The 14,269-nt window shown below is 38.5% G+C and overlaps 1 protein-coding gene across 2 annotated transcripts in view; it reads right to left on the minus strand.

The window, feature by feature from the left end:
* Positions 1-13,759, minus strand: part of tex9 (testis expressed 9) — a 58,276-nt gene extending 44,517 nt beyond the window's left edge. Inside the window, exons 1-5 of one of the 2 annotated variants that reach the window (XM_052040559.1) lie at positions 13,543-13,568; positions 10,912-11,006; positions 10,713-10,776; positions 7,072-7,148; positions 3,983-4,031 (exon numbers count right to left, since the gene is read on the minus strand). In XM_052040559.1, coding sequence (XP_051896519.1) covers positions 3,983-4,031; positions 7,072-7,148; positions 10,713-10,715 — 129 coding nt within the window. In that variant the 5' untranslated portion in view covers positions 10,716-10,776; positions 10,912-11,006; positions 13,543-13,568. Of the gene's footprint in view, positions 1-3,982; positions 4,032-7,071; positions 7,149-10,712; positions 10,777-10,911; positions 11,007-13,542; positions 13,569-13,657 lie in introns of those variants that run through there. The other variant, XM_052040558.1, reaches the window with a different exon arrangement.
* Between the last annotated feature and the right edge of the window lie 510 nt (positions 13,760-14,269).

Consider the following 14,269-nt stretch of genomic DNA (forward strand, 5'->3'; position numbering starts at 1 on the left):
TGTTTTAATGAATGGAAAAACTAAAAGTGAGAAAACAATTGCATTTAAAAGTAAATACAAAATTAAACTAGTTGGTATCCCTTGTACAAAAACTCCCATATACAATGTTTGATGGCTATATAAGAGAAATAATAACTTAGTAGATTCCTATATTTATAATTCTAGTTGTTGATACTTACTAATTATGACACAGGAGGCTATTTAGCCTAATGGGACCATATCAGCTATCAACAAGGTAAGTTTGTTCCACTGCAACCATGCAACTTATTCTCTTTCACATGCTTAATAATTCCTCTTTGATTCTTTTTGCCGCTTACATATACTAGAGGTAACTTTATAGAAGTCAATTAGCCACCCAGCATGCCTTTGACATGTGGGAGGAAATGCAGAAACCTGCACAGTCATGAGAAAATCATGCAAATTCCACACAGACAGCACCCGAGGTCAGAAATTGAACCTAGGTTGTTAGAGCTGCGAGGGTCAGTTCTAACTGCTACACCACCAAGCTGCCCCACATAGTTGATACATAATTGTAATTAACATATTTAGATTTACAACTGGATACTGTAATTACAATTGTTATACATAAACTGTTTTAATATTAGATATTTAACACTTAAAGTCCATTGCATATTAATCAATACCTTCAAATGTAAAAAATGCCTATTTTCACAACATGCAATGTAACATATAAAAATATTAGATGTTTCCTAACTTCACTAAAATGTACTTCACATGCAATGCTATCAATGAGCAAAGGCATTTTTATTTATGCCACTATAATGCAACGTACCTCATCTTTATTTAAGTAACAGCATAGGATACACATCAGTATTTTAACAGAGCTATTGAAAGCATGTTGACTTTGGAGTTTTAAATGCTTAGCTGTCTAGTTTATTCATGGAGAAATTTGAGTACTTTATATATCCAAAGAGCAGCAGATAATCCTGTTTAGAATTCATGGTGCCCTATCATAACCACTCATAAATTTTCACATCCGTCATTCAGTAGTTAATGTATAAATTATAGTCATATTGTCATAAAGTACAAGTGCTGGATTTAAAGCAGAGCAAATGATATGCCTTACTGATCACCAAATTTCCATTTTTTATAAATAGCACATTTACATGGAATACTTCATAGGAGCTTTTTTGTTATTAAATCACATGTACTTTAGGAATTTAGGAAAAATTGCAACATAAGATGGAATTTATAAATGTGATAAATAGATCATTTGTTTATCTTCATAACATGTACAAATCCTAAATGTTAGAGGTAATGAACATCAACATTTACTGGTACAATTAACATAAATAATCTATGATATATGACCAATCAATACATTGTTATATATTTCCTGCTCAACCCACAAAATACCATGTCATCAGATGCAGAATTTGGACATTTTTTATTTCAAGTTACGTAATATTATCTTTGGTTGTTACCTGAAACTTGCAAAGGGAGAAGTCACTTTATAAAACAAAACATTGCATTGATTGGTGGATTGTTAACGTGTACAGTGATTGGCATTTGCCAGAACCATATTGTAACGTGACACTTTTACCATTACTCTTGCAGCGGTCAAACTAGTTTCCTTCTTTTTAGTATATTAAAAGTTCTAAATACTGATTAATTTTAAAATCACGAATACCATGATGTTCCTTGGAATTCAGTCATGTAACGAATCAAATAAATTAGGAAGATATGAGGTTAACAACACCTGCTTTTTTTCCAGAAGGTGTAACAGAAGATATTTTACAATTAGTAACCCTCTTGCATCTGAGCTGCAAAGTTATGACTTCAACTTCCACTCCAGGGTCTTAGCCAGCCCTCCAATGTAGCACTTGGGAAGTCCTGTGCTGTTACATCTTTGGAACGAAGCATTAAACTATTAAAGTGAGGCCTCATGTGTTCCCTGAAGTGACAGAAGATCCCTGGACAGCATTATTAATAAGCATAAGAAAGTCTCAGCTGTTACTTATCCCTCAATTATTATTACCAAAATAAAATATTAGATTATTTTCTCATTGGTGGTAACAGAATCTTGCCTTGCATAAATTGGATGCTGTTTGTACTATTATACAGTACAACTGTATATACAATTCAGCATTACTCATTGATAGTGAAGCATATTGGGATATTCTGAGGGCTATAGAAATGCAAGTTTTCGTCCATATTCTTGGGCTAAAAAATAATAAAAATGGTGACAAGTTCTTATTAACTGCAAACTTGTGTTGCAAAGTATAAAATTATTCCACATTCACATTAACACATAAATTTAGCCAATTAAATCAATAGCAGAGGGCTGCACCTCTATTAAATGCTTCAGGAAGAAGTGAACAAACTATCTTGCATCTGTATAGGACTTAAGACATCATTCAGGATGCGTCACGTTGATTTATACACAATGAATTACTTTTGCAGTGGGGAGAAGGCAAGAAGAACAAATCAAAAGTTTTGTTTCACAATTTGGCATAAAAGCAAATTGTTAGAACTTCAGTACTGGGATCCTGATAACTTTTTAAACATTTGGGGACAGCAAATATATAAATCTGAAATTATATTTTTCTCCATAGTTGCACTGGTTACTCAATAAGAAAGATAAAAATTGTATAATAATTGAGTGAAGGAGTTTGCATGTGCTATATGTATTCACATTTCAGTTAAAAATAGAGCAACACACAGGCACATTAGAATGCTTGCACAGCTTGTTTTTTTTGCTTCCTATTTTTATAAATTATTTTTCTCCTACTTTGGTAGGTCAACAGTTTCCTTTCCTCCATATGCCAGCCAAACCTGGCTGAAATTAGAAAATGTCCATTTAGAAAACTCATATTTATTCAGAGCCTTTTAAGGCACTAACTGAAGACACACAGAAAATAGATAGGACTAGCAGAACACTGGCACAGCAAGTAGAGCTGCTGTCTTGTGGCTCAAGTGACCCAAGTTCAATCCTGACCATTGCTGTCTGTGTGGAGCTTACACGTTCTCCCTATGAATGTTTGAGTTTCTCCCGGGTGCTCTTGTTTTCTCCCATATTCCAAAAGACCTATAGTTTGTAGGTTAATTGGCAGCTGTAAATTACCTCTGGTGTGTATCTGGGGAGGGAGCGGGGTGCAGTTGATGGGAATGCAGTAAGAATAGTTTACAGGAAAATTCATGGGGAATGGGATCGCTCTGTGAGCCAGCATAGTCTTGATGGGCTGAAGTAGCCTCCTATGTGAAGAGATTAGAAAGAGGAAACAAAGCCTTGATCAAGGAGATACATTTCAAGGAAGAAGTTTAAAGAAGATGTAGATAGGGAGGGAAGTGTAGAGAAGCAGATCAAGGTAAAGGCCAACGGTGAAATGAAGTTGCACATGAAGAACTGAGAGCTCAGAAAAGGGAGTTGTAAAACTGGAAAAGCTTCTGGAAGTAGAGAGAGGCTAAGCAAGAAGGGATTCCAAGACAAGAGAAAAAGTGTTAAACTTCAGGCACTGATGCTGTGCATTTGATAAGTAACAATGTATGATGTTTCTATGCTACATCCTGACTTAAGTTATCAGTTTGTTGGAATGATAATTAGTAATAGCCAGCTGTAATCTCTAATACCATCAAGCAAAGCTTTTGGTGGTTAGAATAGCAGCTCCCAATTTTTCCTAAACTAATTAAAATTGTGCCTCTCCCAAGAGACATCATGGTTGAGTAAATGATGCATATGGTCACCCCAAATATAAATGGACTAGATAGTCTTTTCCTGTTATTTACCAAGGTTAATTTTGTAAAAGAGAAGCACAAGAAAAAAAAATTATCAGATTTTCAGTCAGTTTCTGCAAACGTTTTAAGTTTCTCTAAACCTTTAATCATATTTCATGCTGTTAATTGTCAGTTAGCTTTAAAGTTCTACCCAAGACAGCTCTTGGGTTAAATTACATTTGTGACCAAATAAATTAAATATGATGAATGATAAATGCAAGCTTAGATTTTTCAGTTATGGTGGTACCTTTTTTACTTTATTTTCAAAAGATGATCCATCAAAAGAAAAAAATTCTCTGGGGAAGAAAAAGCAGTATATTAATACATATTTTCTTATTAGTTCACCTTTTTAACAACATTAAATATACAGGGCAAATAATCTCATCCAGATGCTAAATGAACATCATTTGTGACTCATTCTTTTAGCTTCAGTCCTCCATTGGAGGAATACTGTTAAATGCAAGTTGCCAATACACATACACAGTTATCTACATATCACTGTTTTAAATTATTCAACAACTTGATACCTCAAATACTTAATTCTCAACTTTAGGGCCACTGTTTATTTTTGAGTTAATGTTACTATTTAATCTAAAATCACTATCCTTGTTTTGAATGCTTTAAATCAGATCATAATTGGACTGCATCATGTAGAAATTAAGTCTTTATCTCAGGAGGTGGAAAATATAACCACCATCTGGCTTTCTACATTCAGATGTCACCTCCTATTAACAAAACATAAACCAGCATTTTTTTTAAACAGTGGTCACAATAAACTCTTTTAATTTATGATCTAACCTAAAGAGAAATCTGTGCTGATAAGCAGTTTCAAAATGAAGACAATGGAAGAAAAAAATGTAGGCAAGAATTGATAGAAATTCTATTAAATGTAACTCCCTTGAAGGTGTAGATGCTTTTTTGTAGGCTTTATCTTCCTTTTCCTTCTCTGGGCTCCCCAACACATCAAATCATTATCTTCCAAACAGTTCTCTTCTGAAACTAGTTGTGAACATGGTTGCCATTTTCCTCTAACTTCCCTCCCTCACCATGCGGATGCATTGACCCTTTACGAAACAGCTGCACTGAGCACAATTGTGATATCGCCACATTAATGGCTGGAGAATTATAAGCATAAAACATCTTTGTTTCAACACCTTAAACCTTGTAATTGCTTTCACTAGAAGCAGTACATTTTGCAGATTAACTAATGATTTGTCTAAACAGAAGATGGCAGTACAATCTCATGTGGTTAATTGCTATATTAAAAGAATTATAACGAACTTTATAATTTGTCACATGCTCTTAATCTATTAGTTCCTCCTACACATTTATCATTGTTTTCAAACATTAGAACTTATTAATTAATGTAAACAAGCTTTTGCTAGAAATATAAACTTTTTTTAAAAACTGGGAAAATACCAACTTCATTACCTGTCTACTCTGACAACATTCCAGCAATATTATTCAGAATTAAGTTAGTTTTTTGAATAATGTCTCGCCACTGGAGAAAGATATTAGCACATAAAAAGTTCACATAAATATGCGTGACCCATATGGTGGTACAAAACCACAAATGAGTTGGGTACTGTTTTCATAGCATTAGGTGAGTCATAGCGAGATGGAGGAGGAAAGCTTCTAAAAGAGAATAACGAAGTGGTAGAAAAACAATGCAAATATTTTGTCTCAGTTGCCAGAGGAAGTGGAAATTGGTGAAGTGGGTGTAGAGCAGTTAGTGAAGGCTATTATTTACAAAAGTAAAATAAAATGAAGGATACAAACTTAAGGTAGAGAAATCACTGAAGGCTAAATGTGTACAAAGATCCTGCGAGAAACTGGGGGGGGGGGAAATCAACCTCTGACTTGAGTGTGGCAAACAAGACACCTCTTTAAAAAAGGTCATAGGAATAACCAAGGAATCGAAAGCAAATATTGGCCAATTACGAAGCATCAGAGAATTATGAAAGCAGTCAGTACAAATTTTTAAAATGCCAGGTCAAACATTGAAGAATTCCACAACATAATTGTTAAAAAAAAGTATAAGTAAAATGAATTTTCAAAAATTATTTAATTAATATCATCAAAGAGTCACTGCAATGGTAATGGCCCACGAAGTGAAGAGGATTGCAGTCAAAAGAATAAAGAGATTCTTGGAGGCCAGAAAGCAAAAGGGCAGGAATGGAAAATAACGGTGTAGTGTTCCACAAAGGTCTGCATTGGGGCTGCACTTTCTTGTTATAAATACAAATGACAAGGAACTAAGAATTAACGCTATTATAATAAAATTTGCTGAGAACACCCAATTATTGTCCAATTGTGGCCAAGGGTATGAAATTATGCAGGAGGAATTGCAGGTTGACCCAGAAGGGTAGCTGCAACTCAACACTAAAAAATATCAAGAATAAGAGTCAGAAAGAAAATAAATTTAAATAGTAGGATAGTAATAGGACCTAGAATTATTGTGTGCTGGTTTGAAGTTGAGGTTCAGGATCAGTGCCAGGGCAAGAGATATTGATTGGTCAGTAATGAGGGCTGAAGCCTGTGGCTATTGGGGCACTAGGAGATTGAAGCCTGCCCCAATTGGAGAAAATGGGAGAGGAGCGTTTGGGCTGTTGGGGCAGGGTGTGCTGTGAGATCAGTGGGTGGGCAGCTTTTCTGGTACTATGGTGAAGGGCCTCAGGATAGAAAAATGATGGGGATAAACTAATGCTGTCTCAGTCTAGTGCTGCACAATGAAAACTGTGGTTGCCCAGGAATTGACTGATGATGGTAATTCCCAAGATAGGTGTACTTGTTTCCCTGGAAACATTCCAAAAGTGGCATTGAAGTTGGCAATGCTATGCAATTGAATTTTTAGGACAAGGCATCTTGCTATACAAATACAAAGGGCATTAACAGAACCAGACAAACAAATCATTGGTTTTCTATTTATATGCAAATACAAATTCAAGAAAACAATACTGAATTACTGCAAGACCAAAATTAGATTAACACCAGAATACTGTGCACATTACAACCATGGGACCAGTGTGTTATAGCCAGAATTCCTTACAAGGCAAAGATAGGTGGAAAAGCAAGTTTAAGAACGAAGACTCCGTAAGGAATATAGAAAGGTTATGTGAATGGGCATACTTTAGAAAGAAAATACATAATAGATGGAAATGTAAAGTTATTGGCTTTGGTGGAGAGAACTGAAAACAGAACACATGCTGTTTAAATTGAGAGGGATGACAGAATGCTGCTTGACAAAGGGTTCTAGGTGTCATCATGCATGAATCATTTATATAAAGCATAATATTCCTTCACAACAATCCATTTGTTCAGAGGTTAATTACATACCTCAGTTTCTCTTTGTCCACTGGTTCAGTTATTTCATACTGTGGTCTTGATTGAGACAGTATTTCCTCTTGTCCCTTCTAAACACAGAGATTCAACTATTGAGAGCTATTCAGTTAACTGTAGATCATTGTAATGATCATCAAAAAATAACCATCAAAACCTAATTCTAAGCATGAATGTTGAAAAGCTAGAGAATAGATAAGAAAAGTCAAGCTATATCTAAATGGTTTAAGTAAAAGGAAAAGGAAAAGTAGAACAGATAATTCTTTTTTATTCATTCAAAGTATGTGAGCTATGCAGGCTGACCCATCCCTAATTGCCCTTGAGAAGGTGGCGGTTAACTGCTTTCTTGAACTGCTGCCATCTTTGAGGTGTGGGTATACCCACAATGCTGTTCGGCAGGGAGTTCCAAGATTTTGACCCAGCAATGGTGAAGAAACAGCAATATATTTCCAAGTCAGGATGGTGCTTAGAGGACAACTTCCAGGCAGTGGTTTTCTCATGCTTTTGTTGCCCTTGTCCTTCTAGCTGGTAGAGGTGATGGGTTTGGAAGGTGCTGTCTAAGGAATTTTGGTGAGTTGATGCAATGTATCCTGTATATGGTACAAACTGCTGCTACCGTGCATTGGTGGTGGTGTGAGTGAATGGTTGTGGATGGGGTGTCTATCAAGTGGGCTGCTATGTCCTGGATGATGTCAAGCTTCTTGAGTGTGGTTGAAGCTGCACTCATCTAGGCAAGTGGACAGTATTCCGTCACATTCCTCAATTGAACCTTCTGGATGGTGGACAGGCTTTGGACAGTTAGGAGGCACATTACTTGCCACAGCATTCTTAGCCTCTGACCCACTCTTGTATCTCAGTTTCTGGTCAATGGCAACCCCCAAGATATTGATAGAGGGGGATTCAATGATGCGATTAAATGTCAGGGGTGATAGCTGGATCTTCTCATGTTGGATATTGTCATTGCCTGGCACTTGTGTGGCACAGATGTTACTTGCCACCTATCAGCCCAGGCCTGAATATCGTCCAGGTCTTGCTGCATTTGCATGTGGACTGCTTCTTTATTTGAGGAGTTGCAAATTTTGTTTGAAATACCAAAGCAGTAGCAAGAAAAGAAAATGTTAAATCTTATTTCATATAAAAAGCATATTCTATTGCTGCATGGGGATGACTAAATAAAATGTTTTGAACATAATATATCCCTCCTAGACTTGCCTTACAGAACTGTAATTGTGTCGGTCGTGGACTTCTAAAAATTTGCTTTGGGTCCACTGGCTGGAAGATGCATGTAAACACAGCAGCCACTGATACGCATATTTTGTCACCACTTGCACCAAATTCTTTTGTGCAAACAGCATGGACCTTGCAAGCCTTAATGGATAGGTTGAGGCCTTCCAGAGCATTATTTACAAGGAACCTAATGTGACCTGCTGGCTCCTACTTAAAGAGATGCTCCTTTGTTTACTCTCACCATCAACCCCCACTCACCCCCTTCCCCATAAACTGACAATGCATTGCTTTTTTCATTCTCTACTCAATCCCTAACCACCAGCTGCTGCACCATTAACAGACCCCTACATCTTCCCCTCTTTAGCTGACTCAATCCCCTCTTGGTTCAACCTTCCACCCCTTGCAATGGCAGACCTACTGGTGGAAAGAGCCTGCAAGACTTGATTTCTTACATGTGACACCTCAGATTTTGTGCACAGCGGAATTTTGGTGATGGGGACCTTGGACAAACCTAGCATAGGACCTCCTTGTAGTGCCCCTTTGAAGCACCAGCTTAGGTACAGTAAAATTTCCAGCCCTAAAGGTTTAAAGAATTTTCTTACTACTATCTTCTGTCATTAAAATATTCAGGCCTTTACAGCAGATAGAGCCATTTGATGTTCTGACTGGCAGGAACACAGGGGAAGAGAGCTGCTGTCATCAATGTGAATATGAAATATAGATAGGTTGGTAAAGGTGGTGTATGGCAGACTTGCCTTCATCGGTCAGGGTGTTAGGTATAAAATTCGAGAAGTCATGTTGCAGTTGTATAAAACTTTGGTTAGATGTACTGTGTGCATTTCTGGTCACTGCATTACAGGACGGATATGGAAGCTTTGAAGAGGATGCAGAAGATGTTTACCAAGATGTTGCCTAGATTGGAGAGCATTAGCTATAAGGAGAGATTAGACAAACTTGGATTGTTTTCTCTGGAGTGTGAGAGGCTGAGGGGCAACCTGATAGAAGCATAGAAAATTATGAAAGGCATAGATAGCGTAGATTGTCGAGTCTTTTAAAGTGAGGGGGGGAAGTTTAAAGAAGATTTGAGAGGGAAGTTTTTTTTAAGTCAGAGAGTGGTAGGTACCTTTAACATGCTACCGGGGAAGTGGTAGAAGCATTTAAGAGGCATTTAGACAGACACATGAACAGGCAGGGAATGGAGGGGTATAAATCATGTGCAGGCAGATGGGATTAATTTGGATTGACATCATATACCAAAGGGTTGTTCATGTGCTGTACTGTTCTATGGTTGAAGAAAAGAAGAGGTGGTGAGGGTCAGGGAACTGAAAGTTGTTAAGATGGTGGAGAGCATGCGAGATGTCCTGGTTGTAGGTGGGAAGGGACTGGACAAAGTTCCATGTTCAATGTTCTAAAATCTACACAACTGCTGAAATGTTACTGCTGTAAAAATTCAGATCCAGAGAGAGTTCTGAATACTTTGCCAATACTGCTCATGTTTCAATTAACAAGCAAATGTGATTAATTGTCCTCCCTGCCTGAGAATGAATTTGGGGGCGGTAGGGAGGAAGAGATCAATGGGGAATAAAGCTTGGTATTGCAGAAGGGGTGGAGAAGGAAAACATCAGGTATTCAAAGCAGAAAGCTTGCTTAAGTGGCCAAAAGAGCACTTTTGCTCCTCCACCTCTTACAGGTAGCTAATAAAATGCACAAATTATGCACTATCTCATGGTCATTGTCTACATTTAGCTGGCAGATACATCAAACCTTGGTAAACCTTTCTTGCCAATGTTAAATTTAAATCCCAAATTAAAACATGATTTAAATATAATTAACAGTCCTGGCTCTCAAACTTGAGACAGATAAGTCATGCAAACCACCACTATAAAACTATCATAAGATGTGTACAAAGGGATTAGAATAAACAATTTAAATTTTTAATCCCCTAAAGGTTAAAATTGCCTAGCCTTGCCACCATCTAATGCTTTGAAGTATTAGTAATGTAATGCACAGGAGTTAAAAAGGCAAAAAGCATATACTGTTTATGCCATGAATCGGTATTTGGAGGCACTACCTTACCAGCACATTTTAAAGCATGACTTAAGTCCAATGATGTGAATATTAACTTGTTATTGAGCAATTGTTCAGTAATCCAAAAACTCAATGTTGCAAAGACTCCTAATAGTAAATTTGCACTTCAATAAATTTCAAAGCCTCAATCAGATCAGAAGCTGGACAGGACTTTTCCACATTGCTGATCATACATGTTATTGAATCGATAGCATTGACACATTCGGCATTGGTTCACTCCCACTAACACAGGGAGAAAGAAATTTGTCAGAAAAAAAGCAAAGAAATTTTCCTACAATGACAGCAATTTGAAATATTATCCTTCACTCGTCAGCTAAACTCACCATAACTTCTTCAGCTTGCCGGACCAGTTCAGCTGTTTTTGCTTCCAGTTCTGCATTTAATTTCCTAATTAAATATCAAATGTTTCATTAAAAATATTTTCATTTCTTACACAGTATTGATTGCACATTCATACTGGAAAAATGTCAGACTATGAATTACTACATACAACATATAAATTAATGTGGAAAATGTTCATACTTGTACTCTTCTTCTTTCGCAAGTAAATCTGGAGGAGCTTTCTTTGTTGAAGCTGATGGAAGGGAGCCAGATCTAGTAGACAGAGCTTTCTTTGTCTGGATTTAAAAGAACCCAAAACCAATACAAAAAAAATTTAGAAATTATAATAGAACTTTCTTTTGTACCAGTGGCAAAATCAGAAATAGATTGATGAAACACAATCAGGAAAACACTGAAACAAGTAATTAGCAAACATGCTGTTAGGTTCAATTTGTACCAGTCTGTTACAACAATCTATGGTCTGAACATGCGGAATATACTACTCACATCCTACTTAAATACATTTCATGTTTATTATACAGTAAAACTCCGGTAATCTGGCAGGCTCAGGACCTTGGTGGTGCTGGACTACTGGATATTTTTTTAATACTCCAACACATTTTTAATTCAGGGTGAGAGTGGAAAGAGTTAAAAGGGACCTGAGGGGCAACTTTTTCCATGGAGGGTGGTGAGTATATAAAATGAGCTGCCAGAGGAAGTGGTTGAGGCAGGTACAATAGTATCATTTAAGAAGCAATTGGATAGCTACATGGACAGGTGGGGCTTAGAGGGATATGGGCCGAACGCAGGAAATTGGGACTAGCTGGGTGGGCACCGTGGGCTGAAGGGCCTGTATCCATGCTGTATTGCTCTATGACTCTTAACTTTCATTCATGCAATGTCCTTTAGGTACAAAGCATTCCAAAACATTTGTACCATTAAATAAAAAAAATTCTTAAGTATGTTAGCTGATATCAGGACAGATGACAATAAAACTTGATCAAAGGTCGGTTTTAGGGAATGGCATAAAGAAGAAAGGAAAAAATGAAAGGCGGAGAGATTTAGGGAGAGAATTCCAGAGTTTAGGGCCTTAGCAACTCAAGGCACAGCTTCCAACAATGAAGTGATAAAGAGAATAGAATTAGAGGACTGCAGAAGGTAATTCACATGGAAATTACAGGGAAACAATGAAGTGATAAAGAGAATAGAATTAGAGGACTGCAGAAGGTAATTCACATGGAAATTACAGGGAATGGTGTAGCTGAAGATAACAGGTGTGAGGCCAATAAAATAAGAATTATATAAGACATTTGTTTATTGGGAGCCAATGTAGACCAGCAAGTGGAAGAACCTAAGAAACAGGAGAAGTAACAAGATAATGATTCATCTACCTCGATACCATTTTCCTGCCCTATCCACATATCCCTTGAAGTTATCTATCTCAGTTTTGAATGCAATCATTAACTAAGCCTCCGCAATAATCCAGGATATAGAATTTCAAAGCGAAGAAATCTTTCCCCATTTCAGTCCTAAATGGCCAGCCTCTTTGTTCTGAGACTGTGAAGCCTAGTTCTAGACTCCACAGCCAGGAAAAACATTCTCTCCATAGCTACCCTGTCCAGCCCTAAGAATTTTAGGTCACCCCTCATTCTTCTAAACTGTGCAGAGGGCTAGCAGAACATAGAACAGTACAGCACAGGAACAGGCTCTTCAGCCCACAATATTGTGTCAAACTAATAATCTCATCTGCTAACTCTCCCTTCATACAATAGACCCATCATCCAAGAAGCCAGTCTTGTGAATCTTCACTGCACTCCCTCCAAAACAGTACTTTTTTTTAGGTAAGGAAACGAAATGTGTACACATTACCCCAAGTGCAGTCTGATCAAGGCTCTATATAATTGTAAGAAAATATCTTCATTCTTGCACTCAAATCCTCTTCCACTGAAGGCCAACATATTATTTGCCTTCCTAATTGCCTACTGCATCTATACTTCAGTGAGAATTAGGATGCAGGCAGCAGGGTTTTGGATGACCTTTGCTTTTTGCAATAAAGGAGGCCAGCCAAAATTGCAATAAATAGACGTCTCGAGGTAACAAAAGCATGAATGAGTGCTTCAGCAATAGAGCTGAGGCACAACAAAGAAACAAGGTAGAAATAAACTATGTGTCTTTGTGATGGCAGATATATAATGCACTGAAGCTCATCTTAGGTGAAATATGATATCACTGTTGTGAACAACCTGATTGAAGTTTCTTACAATTGCCAGGAAGGGGAATGGGGTCAGCGGCTGGAGACCGAAGTTTCCGTCAGGTTTAAGTTTCAAGAGCATCTCAATGACTGCAAACCACTTTAGAACACGAAACATATTTTATGAAACTTAAGTCATCTGTTCTTTCTTTCAGGAGGGTTCAATAGATGTTTTTGATATGATTCACTTAATGACCCAACATTACGACATAAATACGAGTATTCACCAAAAATAAGTGTCATTGTCATGAGAGAAAATAATCTCAAGTATTTTCTGGTGCCTATCAGCCTGTGCTCGTCTTTATTTTATATAATTATAATCTGCTGAAGGCCCAGCTGTTGTGGCCATGCGTCTACATTGATCACCTGTTATAACTGGCAATGAATAAAAACGTAATGCACATGAAACCATGTTTAGCCAGTGCCCAGATGGCAAACTTTAGCCCCGCAACAACCAGAGGCAGTTGAAGCCCACGGATGTGAGTCACAGGCCAGCCCACTGGAAGGGAAGGCTCTGACACTGAAGCCCACGTCCCCCGGGCCTGTCATCAGGCCCCTTCCTCCGGGCAGATTCCACTCACTCTGCTCCGGTAAACCGGCCTGAACACATCAGGGAGTGAAATGCGAGCCTCTCACTCCCAGCGAAGACCCCCATTGCCGACCGCCCCGCCGCCCCGCCGCCCCGCCGCCCCTCACCGAGCCCGCCGACCGCCGGCACTCCATCGCGTCCCCGTCGCCTGGTTTCCAGGGTGACGTGCTGCGGAAACATCGCGAGGTTTGCAGCAGGTGGGAGGGCGGGGGGCGTTACTGGTGGGTGTGTGCTGCTCGCCGGCCTGTGGGTGGTGGCGGTGGCACCGGGTGAAAGCCCGTCAGAAGGGATTTAACAACAAAACCCTGGGGCGGAGGAGTCAGGATTTTGGAGCAGAGGGGAGAACGTAAGGTGGTTATGTCGGCCCTGATGCTGGTCCTGTGCCTGCCTTCCCTCCCCATCCCCAGGAGCTGCAGATACCTTCCCGCCCCAAGTGTTACCGCTCAGCTTTGACTTTATTAAAAGACCAAACATCTACAACCTACTGAGATAGAAAATTCAGGGCAAAGAAATGTTTCCCTTATCTCAGCTGTCTTTCAACCCCTCACCCGTGGTTCTCAGTCCTCTGCTGGAGTAAACAACATCTCGCCTGTTAATCCCTCAGAGGGATGCTTAACATCTTGACAGATCATGAACTGTTCCCATTGAGAATCGGGGGTGCACAAATTTCAGATCACTGGTAAGAGAACCAGAGGGGACACGACGAACATCTTCTCTGT

This window comes from Pristis pectinata, chromosome 28 (assembly GCF_009764475.1).
Source record: "Pristis pectinata isolate sPriPec2 chromosome 28, sPriPec2.1.pri, whole genome shotgun sequence".
Taxonomy (NCBI): domain Eukaryota; kingdom Metazoa; phylum Chordata; class Chondrichthyes; order Rhinopristiformes; family Pristidae; genus Pristis; species Pristis pectinata.